The 19,066-nt window shown below is 43.0% G+C and overlaps 1 protein-coding gene across 1 annotated transcript in view; it reads left to right on the top strand.

The window, feature by feature from the left end:
• LOC115370000 (leucine-rich repeat and fibronectin type III domain-containing protein 1-like protein) overlaps positions 1 to 19,066 on the top strand; it is a 400,907-nt gene that overhangs the window by 367,989 nt on the left and 13,852 nt on the right. Inside the window, exons 10-11 of the mRNA XM_030066775.1 lie at positions 10,170 to 10,392; positions 12,020 to 12,297. Of these exons, the coding sequence (XP_029922635.1) occupies positions 10,170 to 10,392; positions 12,020 to 12,150 (354 nt within the window). The 3' untranslated portion in view covers positions 12,151 to 12,297. The remainder of the gene's footprint in view (positions 1 to 10,169; positions 10,393 to 12,019; positions 12,298 to 19,066) is intronic.

The following is a 19,066-nucleotide window of genomic DNA, read 5'->3' as shown; positions in this document are numbered from 1 at the left end:
ACTGGCCGGTGCGGCAGGAACTGGTGCCTTGCAGAGCAAAGAATGTCATCAACATTCCTCTGGTAGACAGAGACAAGATTCTCTTCCCACCACTGCACATAAAGCTCGGCTTGATCAAACAGTTCACCAAAGCTCTAGATAAGGATGGTGGCTGCTTCGCCTACTTGTGCCATGCTTTTCCAGGATTAACCATAGAGAAGTTGAAAGCTGGCATCTTTGATGGTCCTCAAATCCGTCAGCTCATCAGAGATCCTCAGTTTGAAAACTCAATGAACGAAGTGGAACTGGAAGCATGGAAGGCTTTTGTTCTGGTCATGAAGAACCTTCTTGGCAACAACAAGGCCAGGAACTATGCAGACCTTGTCACCAATATGCTGACTGCTTTCAGAAACCTTGGATGCAACATGAGCATCAAAATGCATTACTTATTCTCACATATGGATCGGTTTCCTGAGAATCTGGGATCAATGAGTGATGAGCAGGGAGAGAGATTCCATCAGGACATAAAAGAGATGGAGGCCAGGTATCAGGGACGCTGGGATGCAGTCATGATGGCTGATTACTGCTGGACTCTGAAGAGAGACATCCCTGCTGCTGAGCATTCAAGGGGTTCGAAGAAACGAAAGTTCATGCCCTGAATTTTGCACAATGACGACTTAATGTTGAATTTACATGTACTTACCTTTATCAATGTCTGTTATTCAATTTACAGGAATTAAAGTTTGTAACACTTAATAAATACATCCTGTTAGAAAATGATTTTTTTTCTCTTAAAACCTATTTTGGGTGAGAACTATATAAAAAATCAACTGATAAAGTCACAAAAATGTAATCAATTTTGTGAGAAGATCAAATTTTTCAAAATCAAATTAGCAAAAAAACCTGACCTGATTGAGAAAAATAGATGTCATTTTTGGATTTAGTGGTGGAAAATGGTCCTAATTCAGTTGAAAAAACCTAGACAACTTGCAAAAAAATTTTTTTGTAACCCAGTGTAATCAATCATGTTGTCTGTGTCATTGTCTGTTGTGCTGCTGCAGCCGCATATGAACAAAAGTTGATTTATAATGAAAGGTAGGCTATATATGGCAGTCTGTGTGCGCTGCTCTCCTGTCAGATCCGGCAGACCTGACCGGTTGGGTGTGGCACCGGTCGGCATCAGGCCGGTGCCGAGGCCGGCCCGCCTGATGCGGTAGGAGTAGTTACACGGAAGGGCGCAAGGCAGTAATTTCGCCTAGGGCAGCAACATGGGCAGAACCGCCACTGAATGTATGTGTGTACGTGGTGTGTATGTGTTAAGACTGCTCTGTACCGCGTCCGGTACGAGCAAAGTTTTCCAACTTACTTTATACTAGAAACCAGCCGGTAAGAGGGAGCAGACGGTAAAAAAAAAAAAAAAAAAAAAAGTGCTGTGTCTGCAGTGAGAGATGCTATGCCAGTCACATTCAGCCCTAACCCTAACCCGAACTCTGCTCAAAAGCAGAGCGTCTGTTACCAACCAAGTTTAGCAGAAACTCTACTGACTATCAGTGATTACAGACCGAGGGAAGAGCGAGCTGGAAAAAAACTGACCGCTACTGAAGAGAGACGTGACGTGAGCTGTCACACCTGAGGGAGTGACAGCTGAGGTTGCCCCTGTGTGTGTGTGTGTGTGTGTGTGAGTGGGGCACACGAGGTAGGGGAGGGTCGCTGTGTGTGACTGGCCTATCACACAACGTGGACACACTCAGCTACCTAATGAAGATTTTCATTCATCACGAGCACAGATATTGACTCATATTACTCGGATCATACTGAAACTCGGCAAAAGTGCTATATCCGTACCAGATACTCGTTTCAGCTGAGTATCCAGCTCATTCCTAATAAAAATATTAAAATGATTCATTAAAGTATTTTAAAAATGTAAATACACATTAAATTAAGAAAAAATACAGTTATACACACTTTCCGCCCCACCACCACAACCACAGAGCTGCCAACCTTTCAAAAAACCTTGGAGTGAGATTTGATTGAGGGGAGGCGGGGCTCACATTACACATTACAACGCACTCAAGCGATGTACGTCATCACGTTGAAATACGACACACGCATGGCCCGACGTCATCACAAATCAATATTGGCCTAGTTCACATACATTCATCAGGTCTGCCGGATCTGACAGGTGCGCCGCACACACAGACTGCCGTACTTTCATTATAAACCGACTTTTGTTTATATGTGGTTGCTGCAGCACAACGGACAACAACACAGACAACATGGTTGATTATTGCGATTCGCCGGTAATCGCACTGCGCGCATTAAACAATTTTGCGGAGGCAAGAGGAAAGTTGCATGATTTACACCGTATCCACGTTCGCGCTGCATGCGTGGCCGTGCATGTGCTCGTGCATGAACGCTTGGGCGTGGTACAAACTTGGTAATGTGAGTAGCCTCTAACTCATTCATTTCATTGGATAATATGCCGGTGGGGTGAGGTGGAAGTCCCTGATTGATCGAAAAGATTCTTCTGATTGGCTGAGCCTCTTGTAAAAGTGGCCCGGCCGCCGCCGCCTCTGCTCTGCAGGCATAACTTATCGATCACAAGTGGCTTTTCTCAGGCTCAACAGATAGATCAGAGATAAATAGAACTGTTTTAGTCAAAAGAAAAAAAGGCTCTTGATGAGCACTTCAGCGTGAGAAATCGGAGGTGTGGCGTGTGAATCCAATCAAATGTGTGAGTCTCACGGCCAATGCGTGAGAGTTGGCAGCTCTGCAACCACCACTGCAAGCCAGCTAGCCAACGAGCTAGCTAGCATACAGTCAGTACCGAAAATTGAAAAAGCCCCTTAGAAAACAACATGGTAGGCATTTTTGAGGAAAAGCACTTTATCTGTTCTTTCTGTATGATTATTTAATGCTGAATCCATTTCTGCCATATGCCAAGCTGGAAAAAGTGCCGAAAGTCAAGTGTCCTTTGCCTGAATATGTAATGCACTGAAGAAGAAAAAATGTGATCACAAAAAAATTGTAATGCACTGCTGTTTTGATCCAATCATTATCATCCATATTTGTAATAATTAGTGGCCACGTTCAGTTAATTTTTACTAATTAATTAAATTGATGAAAAATGTCTACCTGGCCTTTGATTATTATTACATTTGTATTAGTAATAATATCATTATATCTACAGTAAATAATTGGTGAGGTCATTTTTACGTAATGCTGGTCCAAAGAATGAATGGAGATGAATGGGCCTGAGTCCGTTACTGCTTAAGTCTCACAATAAGCTCTCACAAAGAAATAGTATGGGTATATCATACATTTCCTGAATCCTCAAAGTCCATTAGGTATTGTGGATGTTGTGGGAAAATGTGTGTAATTTATGGTTTAAGGAGGTCATGTGACCTCTGTGTTTGTCAGAAAGAGACACCCATGGGCTTAAATGAAAGCTGAGAAGGTCCCCTTTACAATGATATCAAACAATCATATATAGAATATTGACAAATAGGAAACTGATAGCCATTTCTGACTTTGGACGACTAATCAATAATTATGCTAATTAATCAATAATTATGACTAAACAGTAACTTTTAGAGCTTGGCATACGGCAGAAATGGATTCAGCATTAAATAATCATACAGAAACAACAGATAAAGTGCTTCTCCTCAAAAATGCCTACCATGTTGTTTCCTAAGTGGCTTTTTCAAGCAGTGCAGTGGGCAGCCCATCAAGGTAGGCCTAAACATTTTATTTCAACTGTAATAATTATGAATAAAATAGGTTAATTTTTGGATATGTACATTTTGAACATCATAGATAAAGGCGAAAGAGAAAAAGAATTATTGTGGGGGAACAGTGGAGAGGTAACTTTTCAAGCTAGCAAAACTAGGTAATTAAGCTAGGTAGTTAGCTTGGAATATGTAGCTAGCTTGGAATGCAGCAAGTGTGTAGCAAAGCTGTAGCTATGTTGTATGTAGCTATGTTCTGTTCTGTTACATTGTAATAAAGCTTTTTCCCACTTTAAAATGTCTCTAAATTATATTTGTGGTGCTGAAAACATGAAACTGCAGCTGTAGGGTAGGCAAAGCATTCCATGCCAGTAACCACTGGCAGCCAGTTTTGAAAATGGCTGCCACAGTCATCAGAATAAAAATTTGCAGTGGCCCAATATCCAGATTCATTCAACATATATTCAGCAATGAGTGTGCCAAATTTGGTGCTTTTATCACAAAATGAACGATAGTTTAGCTATGCCGGCCCACTAATATATATATATATATATATATACACACACACACACACACACACACACACATATATATATGTATGTATGTATATGTGTGTGTGTGTGTGTGTGTGTGTGTGTGTGTGTGTGTATGTACACACACTACCAGTCAATAGTTTGGACACACCTTCTCATTCGATGTTTTTTATTTTCACTACTTTCTACACTGTAGATACATACTGAAGACATCAATTATATGAAGTAAGATATATGGAATTATGTAGCAAAGCAAAAATTGTTGAATAACTCTAAATATGTTTTATATTTTAGATTCCTCAAAGTTGCCACCCTTTGCTATTTTGACAGCGCTGCAAACCCTTGGCCTTCTCTCAATGAGCTTCATGATGTAGTCACCTGAAATGGTTTTCACTTCACAGGTGAGCCTTGTCAGGGTTCATTTGTGGAATTTCTTGCCTTCTTAATGGGGTTGGGACCATCAGTTGTGTTGTGCAGCAGTCAGGTTGGTACACAGCTGACAGCCCTAACAACTGTTAGCCCTAACAACTGTTAACTGTTCATGGCAAGCACCACTCAGCTAAGTAAAGAGAAATGACAGTCCATCATTACTTTAAGAACTGAAGGTCACTCAGTCTGGAAAATTGCAAAAACTTTTAATGTGTCCCCAAGTGCAGTCGCAAAAAAACATCATGCGCTACGACGAAACTGGCTCACATGAGGACCGTCCCAGGAAAGGAAGACCAAGAGTCACCTCTGCTGCTGAGGATAAGTTCATCTGAGTCACCAGCCTCAGAAATCGCAAGTTAACAGCACCTCAGATTAGAGCCCAGATAAATGCCACACAGAGATCTAGCAGCAGACACACCTCTACTTCAACTGTGCAGAGGAGACTGTGCGAATCAGGCTTTTATGGTCAAATAGCTGCTAATAAACCACTACTAAGGAAAAGCAACAAGCAGAAGAGTTTTCTTTGGGCCAAGAAACACAAGAAATGGACATTAGACCAGTGGAAATCTGTGCTTTGGTCTGATGAGTCCAAATTTGAGATCTTTGGTTCCAACCGCCGTGTCTTTGTGAGACGCAGAAAAGGTGAACGGATGGATTCCACATGCCTGGTTCCCACTGTGAAGCATGGAGGAGGAGGTGTGATGGTGTGGGGGTGCTTTGCTGGTGACACTGTTGGGGATTTATTCAAAATTGAAGGCACACTGAACCAGCATGGCTACCACAGCATCCTGCAGCAACATGCCATCCCATCTGGTTTGCGTTTAGTTGGACCATCATTTATTTTTCAACAGGACAATGACCCCAAACAAACCTCCAGGCTGTGTAAGGGCTATTTGACCAAGAAGGAGAGTGATGGAGTGCTGCGGCAGATGACCTGGCCTCCACAGTCACCTGACCCAATCGAGATGGTTTGGGATGAGATGGACCGCAGAGTGAAGGCAAAGGGGCCAACAAGTGCTCAGCATCTCTGGGAACTCCTTCAAGACTGTTGGAAAACCATTTCAGGTGACTACCTCTTGAAGCTCATTGAGAGAATGCCAAGAGTGTGCAAAGCAGTAATCAGAGCAAAGGGTGGCTATTTTGAAGAATCTAAAATATAAAACATGTTTTGAGTTATTTCACACTTTTTTGTGTACTACATAATTCCATGTGTTCATTCACAGTTTTGATGCCTTCAGAGAATCTATAATGTAAATAGTCATGAAAACAAAGAAAAAAATTAAATGAGAAGGTGTGTCCAAACTTTTGACTGGTAGTGTAGATATACACTCCTGATCAAAATCTTAAGACCTGTTGAGAAATTGCAAGAATTTACATTTTGCACTGTTGGATCTTAAGAAGGTTCTAAGTAGAGCTTCAAAATGCAAAAAGAAGAAATGGGAGTGAGACAAAAAAAAAATTTTTTTTGAGTAAGCAATTTATTGCAAACAACCATTAAACTGAAATAGGCTGTTCATCAGCTGATCAAAAGTTTAAGACCACAGCCTTTAAAAGCCCAAATCTTGGCAAAAATGTGGATTCAGTGTCATTTTCTGTCAAGTATCCACACTGTCATGACCTCCTGATGGCAAAGGCAAAAAAGCTTTCTTGGTAATCACCTCAAAAATTCGTTTCGGCATGCTTGATGCTAGTGTTTCCAGGAGGCTAGTGGGAATGTTGCTCCAAGTGGTGAAGATGGCTTCACGGAGCGCATCCACTGTCTGGAACTAGTGTCCGTTTTTGTAAACTTCCCTTGCCATCCAATCCCAAATGTTCTCAATTGGATTTAGATCAGGGGAACATGCAGGATGGTTCAAAAGAGTGATGTTATTTCTCTGGAAGAAGTCCTTTGTCAGGCGGGCATTGTGAACTGCAGCGTTGTCCTGTTGAAAAACCCAGTCATTACCACACAGACGATGGCCTTCAGTCATGAGGGATGCCCCCTGCAACATCTCCACATAGCCAGCTGCCGTTTGACGCCTCTGCACAACCTGAAGCTCCATTGTTCCATTGAAGGAAAAAGCCCCCCAGATCATGATGCCACCCCCTCCAAACAACTCAGGTGGGATCTCCTTGTCATGCCAGTAATGTTGGAAGCCATCAGGACCGTCAAGGTTAAATTTTTTCTCATCAGAGAATACAACTTTCTTCCACCTTTCAATGTCCCATGTTTGGTGCTCTTGTGCAAACTCCAAACGGGCAATTTTGTGCCGTTGAAGGAGACGAGGCCCTTGAAGACATTTTTTGTTCTTAAAACCCTTCTCTCGCAGATGCCGTCTGATGGTTATGGGACTGCAGTTGGCACCAGTGACAAGCTTAATTTGGGCCAAGGATCGTCCCGTGTCTTGACGGACAACCATTTGGATCCTCTGGCTCAGGGCCGGTGAAATTTTTTTTGGGTCTACCACTTGACTTTTTTGTTCCATAACCCTCAGGATCTTTTAGGAAGTTAACAATGACTGTCTTACTGCGTCCAACCTCAGCAGCAATGGCACGCTGTGAGAGCCTTGTTGTTGGGCCTTGCTTATGCAGCTCAACAATCCGACCGTGTTCAAAGAGAGAAAGCTTTTTTGCCTTTGCCATCAGGAGGTCATGACAGTGTGGATACCTGACAGAAAATGACACTGAATCCACAGCCCAAGATTTGGGCTTTTAAAGGCAGTGGTCTTAAACTTTTGATCAGCTGAGGAACAGCTTATTTCAGTTTAATGGTTGTTTGCAATAAATTGCTCACTCAATTTTTTTTTGTCTCACTCCCATTTCTTCTTTTTGCATTTTGAAGCTCTACTTAGAACCTTCTTAAGATCCAACAGTGCAAAATGTAAATTCTTGCAATTTCTCAACAGGTCTTAAGATTTTGATCAGGAGTGTATAGATATAGATATATATATTTTTTTCCCACATTTGTTATGTTGCAGCCTGATGCTACAATCCTTTAAATTCATTTTTCTCTCATTAATCTCAGTACCCCATAATGACAAAGGGAAAACAGAATTGTAGAAAGTTTTGAAAATTTATTAAAAAGGAAAAACTGAAATATCACACTGATGGAAGTATTCAGACCCTTTGCAACTCTCAATTTAGCTCAGGTGCCTCCCATTTCTGTTGATGGTTCATGAGATGTTTCTACACCTTGATTAGAGTCCACCTGTGGTAAATTAAATTGATTGGACATGATTTGGAAAGGCACAAATCACTTTCTAGAAGGCCTCACAGCTGACAATGCATATCAGAGCAGAAACCAAGCCGTGAGGTCAAAGGAACTGCCTGCTGAGCTCAGAGACAGGATTGTTGCAAGGCACAGATCTGGGGAAGGCTACAAAAAAAAAAATCTGCTGCACTAAAGGTTCCCAAGAGCACAGTGGCTTCAATAATTCTCAAATGGAAGACGTTTTGGCACAACCAGGACTCTTCCAAGAGCTGGTTGCCCAGCCAAACCAAGCAATTGTGGGAGAGGGGCCTTAGTAAAAGAGGTGACCAAGAACCCGATGGTCACTCTGACTGAGCTCCAGAGATCCTGTGTAGAGATGGGACAAAGTTCCAGACGGACAACCATCACTACAGCCCTCCATTGATCTGGGCTTTATCACAGAGTGGCTACCCAGATAGCAAAATGTGATTGAAACAATGTTGAAATGTGGTCAGGCAGAAATATTGAATCCTTGTTAAAACCCGACATTGAAATTATACAGGGGATCGAACAGGGAACCCTCCAGTTACCAGACGACCGCTCTACCTCCTGAGCCACGCCTCACCTAGAGCCTTCCCTATCACCCAGAGCCCGCCCGCTGGCCACTGCCCCCCTCAAGGCTATTTACAATATAGACTCAACATTGATTAAATGTTGGCCATTCAGTCATTAAATTCAACCATAATACAATGTTGATTCAACAATATCTTTTCAACATTTCATCTTTTCAGTGGTCGATCCACCATTGATCTTTCACCCCAACCAAAAGTCAACAAAAAATCAACATTTTGACTATAAATCAATGTTGATTTAACAGCTTTTGCTATCTGGGTAGACAGAAGCCTCTCCTCAGTGCAAAACACATGAAAGCCCACTTGGAGTTTGCAAAAACGTACCTGAAGGACTTTCAGACTATGAGAAACAAGATTCTCTGTTCTGATGAAACCAAGATTGAACTGTTTGGCCTCAGTTCCAAATGTTATGTCTGGAGCACACAGCGAAGACAACACAGGAGTGGCTTAGCGACAACTCTGTGAATGTCCTAGAATGGCCCACCCAGAACCCTGACTTGAACCCTATCCAATATTTCTGGAGTGACCTGAAAATGGCTGTCCACTGACAGTCCCCATCCAACCTGACCGAGCTTGAGAGGATTTACAAAGAAGAATGGCAGAAAATCCCCCAGTCCGGGTGTGCGAAGCTTGTTGCGTCATACCTAAAAAGACTCAAGGTTGTAATTGCTGCCAAAGGTGCTTCAACTAAGCATTGAGTAAAGGGTCTGAATACTTATGTCAGTGTGATATTTCAGGGTTTTCTTTTTAATAAATTTACAAAAATTTCTAAAATTCTGTTTTCACTTTGTCATTATGGGGTACTGAGTGTAGATTAATGAGAGAAGAAATGAACAACATAACATAACAAAAGTGCAAAAAGTGAAGGGGGTCTGAATACTTTCTGAATGCACTGTACACACACACACACACACACATATGTGTGTGTGTATGTATATACACACACACATAGTATATAACTTAAACTAATACTGAAACTAATAAAATATAATGTAAAATTAATCATCTGAGACAATGAAAATTAAACTGAAACCAGCAAACCCATGCTGGAAACTTACTGGAACATAACTGAATTGAAAAAAAAAAAGAAGAAATAAAAAACTAATGGAAAAGTACAAAACTATAATAACTCTGGATATTATAAATGTTAATAAATGCTCTTATTATTATCAGCCACTACAGTGAAAAATACTGATAAGATGTTAGGATTAATGCACAAAGTAGGATTAATGCACATATTTCTACATAATGCACATCATGCACATCCTTATTTTTTTATTTTTATTTTTTTTTTTTACAAATTTCTAATGCACATATTTTTATATATCTTATTTCATTTCACTCATGCTTATATATATTCTTCTGTTGATAATTTGTGCAACTGCAACTGATGCAGTTTCCCTTCAGTATTTCTGATTTCTGAATTATTTGTCCATATTTTAGTTAACATTTCAATAATGTTTTTTTAAATTGTATATTAATTACTCATTTAAAAATCCTAGATTTTCCCTCTTTGTAAATAGGTGAAGTGTGTCATCCTGCTTTAAAGAGTTGTTAACACTAAAATAATTTCATAAGTCTCAGTTTTAATTGAGTTTTAGCGACCCATTATTCTCTAAATGCTCTTTCAGATGCTTTTCCGCTTTGAAAAGAATGCATGAAAGATGTTGGCTAAACATTTCTCTGTCTTTTTCTGCAGTTCTTGGGCGGCACCATGATCATCATCATTGGTGGGATCATCGTGGCCTCGGTGCTAGTCTTCATCTTCATCCTGCTGATGAAATACAAGCTGCACAGTAACCACTACAAGCAGAAGGCTGCCGCTCGTCACGCCAACGTCTGCTCCCAGACCAATGGAGGAGGAGGGGGAGGAGGAGCCACCGTGCTCACACTGCCTCCCTCCTCCTCTTCTGGAGGCCAAGGTAACTGGACAGCAGGAAATCAGGAGCTTGGGTAGGAAGAGCATGAGGGAATATTTTTGTCCAGTCTAATCCCTCCCTGTTCTCTGCTCCTAATAATCTCATCGCTTCTGTTATTCCTGCTCCGAGTAATCTGATCCCAACAACAGCATATTAGGGCCATTGTAGGGAAAACAAAATTATGCAGCCGGGGAATGGGCGGGTAATAGTCCAAGGGAAAAAAACTCACAAATTTATGAGAAAAAAAAAACAAATGATTATAAAGTCATAAATTTATGAGGAAAAAAATCTGAAAAATAGTTTTTCTTCTATTTTTATTTTATTTTATTTATTCATTTATATGGCCAAGGAAGCACATGTCTTGACTTTGCTGCCGCTTGCCATATATCACAATGGGATTTAGTAACAAGGAAATTCTGGTGATTTTAACACAGAACCAGAACAGTGGGCCCCATTCACCAACCATTCTAAGAACAAATTTGTTCTTAAAACCCACTTGCACAGTAGCCAAGAAGATTCTGGCACTCACAATGTGTTCTTATTTGAGATTTGTTCTTGGTTAAGAGCAGAATCTGAAAACACTCTAGGTTCTGCACCCCAGAGGATTTCAGCTTTGTTGCGCCACTGTAGCATTCTGTGTCATACTGTCCCTTGTCATATCCATGCACATACATGTGTGTGCACACTATCTGTTTATGTGTCATTGCGCGTGTCCTGACTTGTTTTGTAATCACTTTCTTACACAATGAAAACTATACATCACAGTTCATTTGGTGTTCACCTCCTGTGGCAATACATCCATTTTAGAGCAATAAAAGTTTTTTTTTTAAATGTGTGCAGGGGGGTGTCCCACCCACTTTGGACTTGTGTTCAGGCATTGTTGACTTCTCTGAACTTGATCATCTTCTGTGTGTGATTCTGTGTACACACGGCCGAGGCCCTACAGTCTCATGTCCTTTTATGGGGACTGGAAGGCATTCATTCATTCATCTTCTAAACCGCTTATCCTCACTAGGGTCGCGCTGGAGCCTATCCCAGGCACTCATAGGGCGAAGGCAGTGAAACACCCTGGACAGGTCGCCAGGGCAGACAGACAAACACTAACATTCACACCTAGGGGCAATTTAGCTTCTCCAATTCACCTGACCTGCATGTCTTTGGACGGTGGGAGGAAACCCACGCAGACACGGGGAGAACATGCAAACTCCACACAGAAAGGACCTTGGGTGGAATCGAACCCAGGACCTTCTCACTGTGAGGCGACAGTGCTAACCACTGCACCACCGTGCCGCCCACTGGAAGGCATTACCTATGCTAATTAGGGTCAACTGGCACACACTTTCAACTTATGAAAGTAGTGGGATTCATCAGTATAAGGGCACAGGTGGTTTTTCTCCACATTCATTTATGATGTTAACCCTGGAAAATTGAGTTTTATTTCTCAGAATGTAACACCCACCCCCACCTCCCCACACAAGTCACCCCCACCCCGGCTCCCTATTTTTTTTGTATCCCTACAGTGGCCCTAATAAGCCATCATAGACCCTCCTTGTTTTCTGCTTCTAGTAATCTGATTGCTTCTTCCTGTCTGCTCCTACTAATCAGATCCTTCCTTGTTTTCTGCTCCCAGGCGGCGGCTCCAGTAAAAACTCCCAACCATCATCATCACTGGCAACAGAGGGAATCGGAGGGGCTTCTCTCCGAGGGACAACTGTAGTGGACTTAAACCCTGCCCATGACGACGATGCCATCTCCCAATAACACACAAGAAACTGTCCATTAAAACCACAAACCCACCCATCTCTAAGCCCAAACAAATACTCCAACTCCCTCCCTCCTTGTTTTTGATTTGTTGCTGGTGCCCGGAGCCAAACTCTGATTTATACCAAGGATGGGCTCCTGTCGTTGGTGAGTGGAAGCTTTCAGGGTGTGTGTGTGTGTGTGTGTGAGAGAGAGAGAGAGAGAGAGAGAGAGAGAGAGAGGAGGGAGAATGGAAATAGCATTATAACATTATCATTATTGTTTTTGTTTGTTTGTTTGTTTGTTTGTTTGTTTGTTCTTACTGGTGAAGCAAGACTAATACATAAGTGATTTAACATAGACAGACATTACATGACATCATATGCACACATACAGTACTACAGTGGGACAAATATTACATTAAACAGAGACTGGGGCATCAGTGTAAAGCAGTGATCCTTATTGTTATTTTTTTGTTATGTTATTTTTTTCATGAGAGCCACACTAGCAGGACAAAGTCAACAGGAGCCCCCCCAACATGCTTCACATAATAACAAAAAGCAGGTGGTGCGTATATACTAATGTGGGGGAAGTGTTTTGTCCTTATTAGTGGATACGGAGGCCAGGCATCCTGAGCTTTTTTGCAGCAGGTGCTTGTTCACGCGACACACATATGCTCATATCCCGCTGCAGCAGACAGGTAGCACAGGTACGCGACGTCAAACAGAAGAGTGGCTGTCGGCTACACGTACAGGTCCGTGAGCGGCGGTGACGTCACCCACTGCTCCCGGTATCTATGTTAGATGTCAAACCACAGCAAAAGCTTCTGCAGACGCTACCGCACTATTTAATCAGTAAAATAGTTTCACTACTTAAAGGCTTTTTGATTTGGAAAACAGCAACGCTATGGCCACGCTACTGACAAATGTAGTTAAACTAGTAACGTTGCTACTTGTAACACCGCCACTGCCCAACACTATTTGAATATATATATATATATATATATATATATATATATATAAAGCTTGGCGAGCCGCATGAGGCTCACAAGCTGTGCAATGAGTAACACTGGTGTAAAGGATGAGTTAATGAAGTATTTAGTACTATGTCAGCCCAGCATCAAGGCAAAGGGCTCTAGTTTCCCGGCGCAGCGCGGGGTGGTGCAGTGAGGCGAACCCCGCGCAGAGCTAGTTTCGACCGGCGAAATGGGAGAGGCGGACAGTTTCCAAGTTTCGCAGGCGGAGGTTCGCCGAGATGGGAGTGGCGGCGCAGCGGGGGGAGGTGCCGACAGATTCGGCTTGGCGCAGTGACAGTTTCGTGCCAAAACGCTTCGCCGAGGTGCGCCAAAAGCTCGCCATCTGAAACCACGTCTACTTTCAGCGCAAGGCGGAGCGGAGCTGGCGCAGTGGAAGTTTGGCTGGCTGGCGCACATCACCAAAACCTCACAATCAGCACAAACGGTGCCAATCTCCTTTGATCTGACATCAGCTGTGACGGGACAGTTGATATGGAGATATATGTATGTGCTGATTGTGATCGTAGCATTGAATAGTGTTTTTTTGTCGGTATTTATTGCATCGTTCATGTGTCTGACATTCTGGAAGCCTGCCTGTGAGGTTTTGGTGACGTGTCCGCACTGCTCGCCGGTCTCTGCTCCGCGCCTGTCTCCTGAGCTCCGCTCCGCCTGCGGCAATAGACCTCCATGTCAGCTGTGTAAACTTTCATTACGCCTTCACGCAGCGCATTTTAAAGGCAAGGACAGGGGCTCATTTGATTGGTTAAATGTGAATCAGCTGTGTCAAACCCACTCCATGCCTTCTCTCCTCCCCTCCGCCGGTAGGAGGGACGGCGGAGTACTTGCGCCACAGAGAACGGCGTGCCAAACTTGGAAAATCCGCCTGGCCACACCCAGTTGGCGAAGTGCATCTGCGCTACGCCCCCGCCTCGTCTGGTCTGCCAAACTAGAGCCCAAAGTGTGTAGGCTAATAGAGGCGTCAGTCCAACAGAGGAAAGCTTGTCAGAGTGACATTGCATGTTGCTAATCTGTGTTCATGGGAGTATGAAAGAGCACTAATATGACATACTCTACAGGCAGCAACAGAAACTGCAAAACAAGACAGGAGGGGTGGCAGATGGGTCAAACATATAGGGCTCTAGTTTCGCAGACCTGGCAAGGCGGGGTCGCAGCGCAGTTGTGCTTCGCCAATTGGGTGTGGTCAGATGGATTTTGAAAGTTTGGCACGCCATGCGCCGTGGCGCAAGTACTCCACCGTCCCTCCTATCGGCAGGAGGAGAGAAGGCGTGGAGTGGGTTTGACACAGCCGATTCACTTTAAACCAATCAAATGAGCCCCTGTCCTCGCCTTTAAAATGCGCTGCGTGAAGGCGTAATGAACGTTTACACAATTGACATGGAGGTCTACTGCCCTGGGTGAGGCAGAGCCAGTGTAGTGGAAGTTTGGCTGACCGGCGCGCAGTGCACACACGTCACCAAAACCTCACAGGCAGGTTTCCGGAATGTCAGGCACATTAACAATGCATTAAATACCGACAAAAAAAAACACTATTCAGTGCTACTATCTCAATCAGCACATAAATTTATCTCCATATCGACTGTCCCGCCACAACTGATGTCAGATCAAAGGAAATTGGCACCGTTTGTGCTGATTGTGAGGTTTGGTGACGTGTGTGTCCCTCAGGTTGTGGCATGCGGATACGTACTGGGCAGCAAGATCTGCCCTATCTCCTTCTCCCAGGAGGATTTTTAATTTGGAGAGCTCGTTTCTCTCTTTGAAATCTGGGATTTTGCAGCTAAATTTGTTAAAATAGGTGTTTCTTATTTCTTTGAATTTTTCACATTTTAGGAGGAAGTGCATCTCTGTCTCCACCTCACCTGGAGAGCAGTGGCGGCATATTCTGTTCTCTTTTGGTTGCCATGACTTTTTGTGTCGTCCTTTTTCGATTGCCAATTGGTTGTCACTGAGCCTCTAGTTGGTGAGGATCTGTCTCTGTTTTCTGTCTCTGACAGTGGAGAGATATTCTGCCAGCTCATATTTTCTTTTTAGGGCCAGATAACATTCTGATCTGCATTGGTTCTTAGTTTTTTCTTTCCAATGTGCTAGATAGGTTTCTTTACACTGCGTTATAATTTGTTTGACTCTGATTGGTGTTTGGGAAGCAGAGCTGGTGTGAGGCTGGTCAGAGTGTGTCTGAGGGGAGGTGCTGAGTCTCAGCACCAGCTGACATAGGGGACTCTTTTCTGGGCTCAGCTCTTGGGTTTGAAGGGCTTGGGAGTGCAGGGTGTCAGGGAGGCTGGATCTGAGGTGGTTAAAGAATTGAAGTGCTCTCTGTTGGATGTTAATTATCAGCGGGTATCTGCCTAATTCTGCTCTACATGTGTTTGTTGGTGTTTTTCTGTTGACGTGTAAAATGTATCTACAGATTTCTGCGTGTAATTATTCAGTTGGGTGTTTGTCCCAGTGGGTATAGCTATGATGACTGAGTGGACCCCAAACTTCACTACCATATAGCGCAATGGGCTGGATGACACTGTCGAATATTTTAAGCCAGATTTTTACAGGAATTTAGAAATTATAAAAATGTTCTTTTAATTGCATTTAGAGCTCTTCGGGCTTTTTCTTTTAGTGCATTCACTGCCATGTTGAAACTTCCTGATGCTGTTATGGTCAGACCAAGGTAGGTATAACTCATGCTATGTTCGATGATCTGGTTATTTATGGTGAATTTGTGTTTATTTTCTTGGCATCTGGGGCGTTTTTGAAAAATCATAATGTTAGTTTTCTTCATATTTACTGCCAGGGCCCAGTTCTGACAGTATTTTCTACTATTTCCAGCTGTTGCTGTAGTCCTTGTTCAGTAGGAGACAGTAGGACAAGGTCATCTGCATAGAACAGACACTTCACCTCTCGATCTAGGAGGGAGAGGCCAGGAGCAGCACATTGGTCCAACTGGACAGCAAGTTCATTTATATAGATATTGAACAGAGTTGGACTCAAATTGCAGCCCTGACAGACGCCTCTTCTCTGGGTGAAGAATTTGGTTTGTTTTAACAGCACATCTATTTTCTAAATACATTGATTTAACCAGATCATATATTTTGCCCCCTATACCACAGTGTAGGAGTCTGTAATAGAGCCCCTCATGCAAGATAGAGTCGAAAGCTTTCTTGAAATCAATAAAGCAAGTGAATATCTTACCATTTTTTGTTTGGTGTACATGTTTGTTGATTAAAGTGTGAAGGGTATATGCATGGTCAGTGGTGCGGTGTTTTGGGAGGAAGCCAATTTGGTTTTTACTCAAAACAGAGTGTTGCTCTAAGAAATCTAGTATTCTTTTGTTGAGAATACTACAGAATAGTTTACCTAGGCAGCTGCTGACACAGATGCCACGGTAGTTGTTAGGGTCTGATTTGTCCCCACTCTTATGAATTGGGGAAATCAGCCCTTTGCACCAGATGTCAGGAAAATGTCCTGACTGTAGTACGATGTTGAACAATTTTAACACTGCACCTTTCATGTGTGGGGTGCTGCATTTAAGCTTTTCGTTTTTAGTGCTGTCTGGACCACAAGCTTTCCTTGGCTGGAGAGTATTTGTTTGTGTGATCAGTTCTTCCCAAGTAATTGGGAAGTCAAGGGGGTTTTGGTTGTCTTTAATTGTTTTCTCTAATGTTTGGAGTTTTTCTTTCATGATGCATTGATCTGAGTTAATTTGATTTATTGGTATGTCTTTGTACAGATTTTCAAAATGTGCTTTCCAGATGTCACCATTTTGGATAGGTACTGCTTGTGGTTGCTTTGTGTTCAAGTTGTTCCACATATCCCAGAATTGATTTTGATTTATGGCATTCTCAATATCTTCAAGTTTCATGTGGGTATAATTTTGTTTTTTGTTCCTTATTGTACGTTTGTATTTGCTTAAAATTTCATCATACCTAATGCGCAGGGCTGGGATGTTTGGTTGCCGATGTTTTTCATTTGCTATTTTTCTCAGGTCCTTTCTGATCGTCTTGCACTCTTGATCAAACCATTTTTTTGTGTTTTGCCTTTTAACAGGCTTCCTTTTTTGTTTAAGGTCAGCTTTAATAGCTGCTTTTTGGAATAGCATATTAATATCATCTATGGCCTTGTTTACACCATTTCTCGTAGGGGTATATTGATTATTGTTGAATATTGTTATGTAATTTATTAGATCAGGTGAGTTCAAGGCCATAAAAAATTTGTCTCCACTGTCTGGGTCCCATCTATAAGTAGGATTTAATTTGTACAGTTCATTGGGTTCCCTTTTAGTGTCACTTATGTGACCTGAAAGTTTGAGGAACACGTTTATTTGGTTGTGGTCTGACAGTGAATGCACTGATAGTGGCGGGGTCCATGTCAGTGATTGCATAGTCCACGACACTAGACCCAAGGGCTGAGGAGAACGTGAATCTCCCTAAAGAGTCCCCTCTGAACCTGCCATTAACGATGTACAGGCCTAAGGCCCGACAGAGATGCACTACCTCCCTGCCACTTTGATTTATTTGAGAGTCAAGGTTGCTCTGACGTGTGACAGTTGGTGTGGTGAATGGGGCAGACTGACCAAACACATGGTTGTTGCCTTGTGGGTCGATGATATCAGGTTCAGTTCCTGTTCGTCCATTCAGGTCTCCAGTCCTTTCCTTGGGCCTGGAAATAAGCAATTTCTGAGTGGAGAGTTTCAAAAATGTCTTCGTCAAAATAAGGAGAATCTGCTGGGGGTATATAAATAGCACAGAGATAAAGATCCCTATCAGTAATGCCCAGGGTTTGGTCTAATCTTAGCCAAATGTGTGATTTACCCTGTTTTACTGGTGAGATCTGATAGCAAGGATTTCCTTTATACCACACCATGATCCCTCCCGATGTTCTTCCCTTGCGTATGTTTTTTAATTTTATCGAGGGCACCATGACTTCATTATATCTTGGGGGACAGTGAGTAAGTTCATTATTGTGACACCATATTTCTGTTAGCACTATTATATCGACATCTTTGATAGATTTCATGAATTTTGGGTTTTCACTCTTCAGCTCAAAGGTTGAGGAGTGGAGACCCTGGATATTCCAGCAGCTTATATGAAATGAACGCATTAAAACAGTCAAAATGAACCTGTATAGTGAGACAAATATGAAAACACCTACAGCTATCTATACATTTATGGTACTGAATAATGAATTTTACAAGAGGTATGAACTATTTTCACTAATATTACAAGTGTATTGATTACTACTATTGCTATTATTACTATTCTAATGATACAGTACATTTCCATGCTGTTCTATTACTTAAGCACTAATGTGTTCGGGTGTGTATGTCTTAGCTGAGCAGAAGCCGTGTGCACAGGGTGTGTAGCATCTCTCTGATGTATCCCAACTCAGAGGTAGTGGAGCAAGGGACTGTGACTGTGGGCTGAGCTGCAACTGCTGCGTAGCCTCTCTGCTGTGGGTGTGGAGGAGGACCAGGGGTAGGTGCTGCTGTGTAGCTCCTCTGCTGTGGGTGTGGAGGAGGACCAGGGGCAGGTGCTGCTGCGTAGCTCCTCTGCTGTGGGTGTGGAGGAGGACCAGGGGCAGGTGCTGCTGCGTAGCTCCTCTGTTGTGGGTGTGGAGGAGGACCAGGGGCAGGTGCTGCTGCGTAGCTCCTCTGCTGATGCTGTAGACGAGGTTGGTGGCCAGGGGCTGGGTAGGGGGAAGGTGGCCTCTGGTTTCGCTGCACAGTGGTGAGGTGGTGGGCCTGTGGGGAGTGGGAGGGCGAGGCTGAGCTGTTGTGTCTCTTCACAGCAGGAGGGATGATCCCGGGGTGATGATGGGGAGGAGGAGGTCTGGGGTAGTCTCTAGAGCTCCTTGTAGAGGAGGGGATGGAGGGGCTGGGTCCCAGGGCTGTGTCTTTGAGGGATTTTGCAAATA

The sequence above is a fragment of the Myripristis murdjan genome, chromosome 13 (assembly GCF_902150065.1).
Source record: "Myripristis murdjan chromosome 13, fMyrMur1.1, whole genome shotgun sequence".
Lineage (NCBI taxonomy): Eukaryota > Metazoa > Chordata > Actinopteri > Holocentriformes > Holocentridae > Myripristis > Myripristis murdjan.
This window is presented reverse-complemented; position numbering and strand designations above follow the sequence as displayed.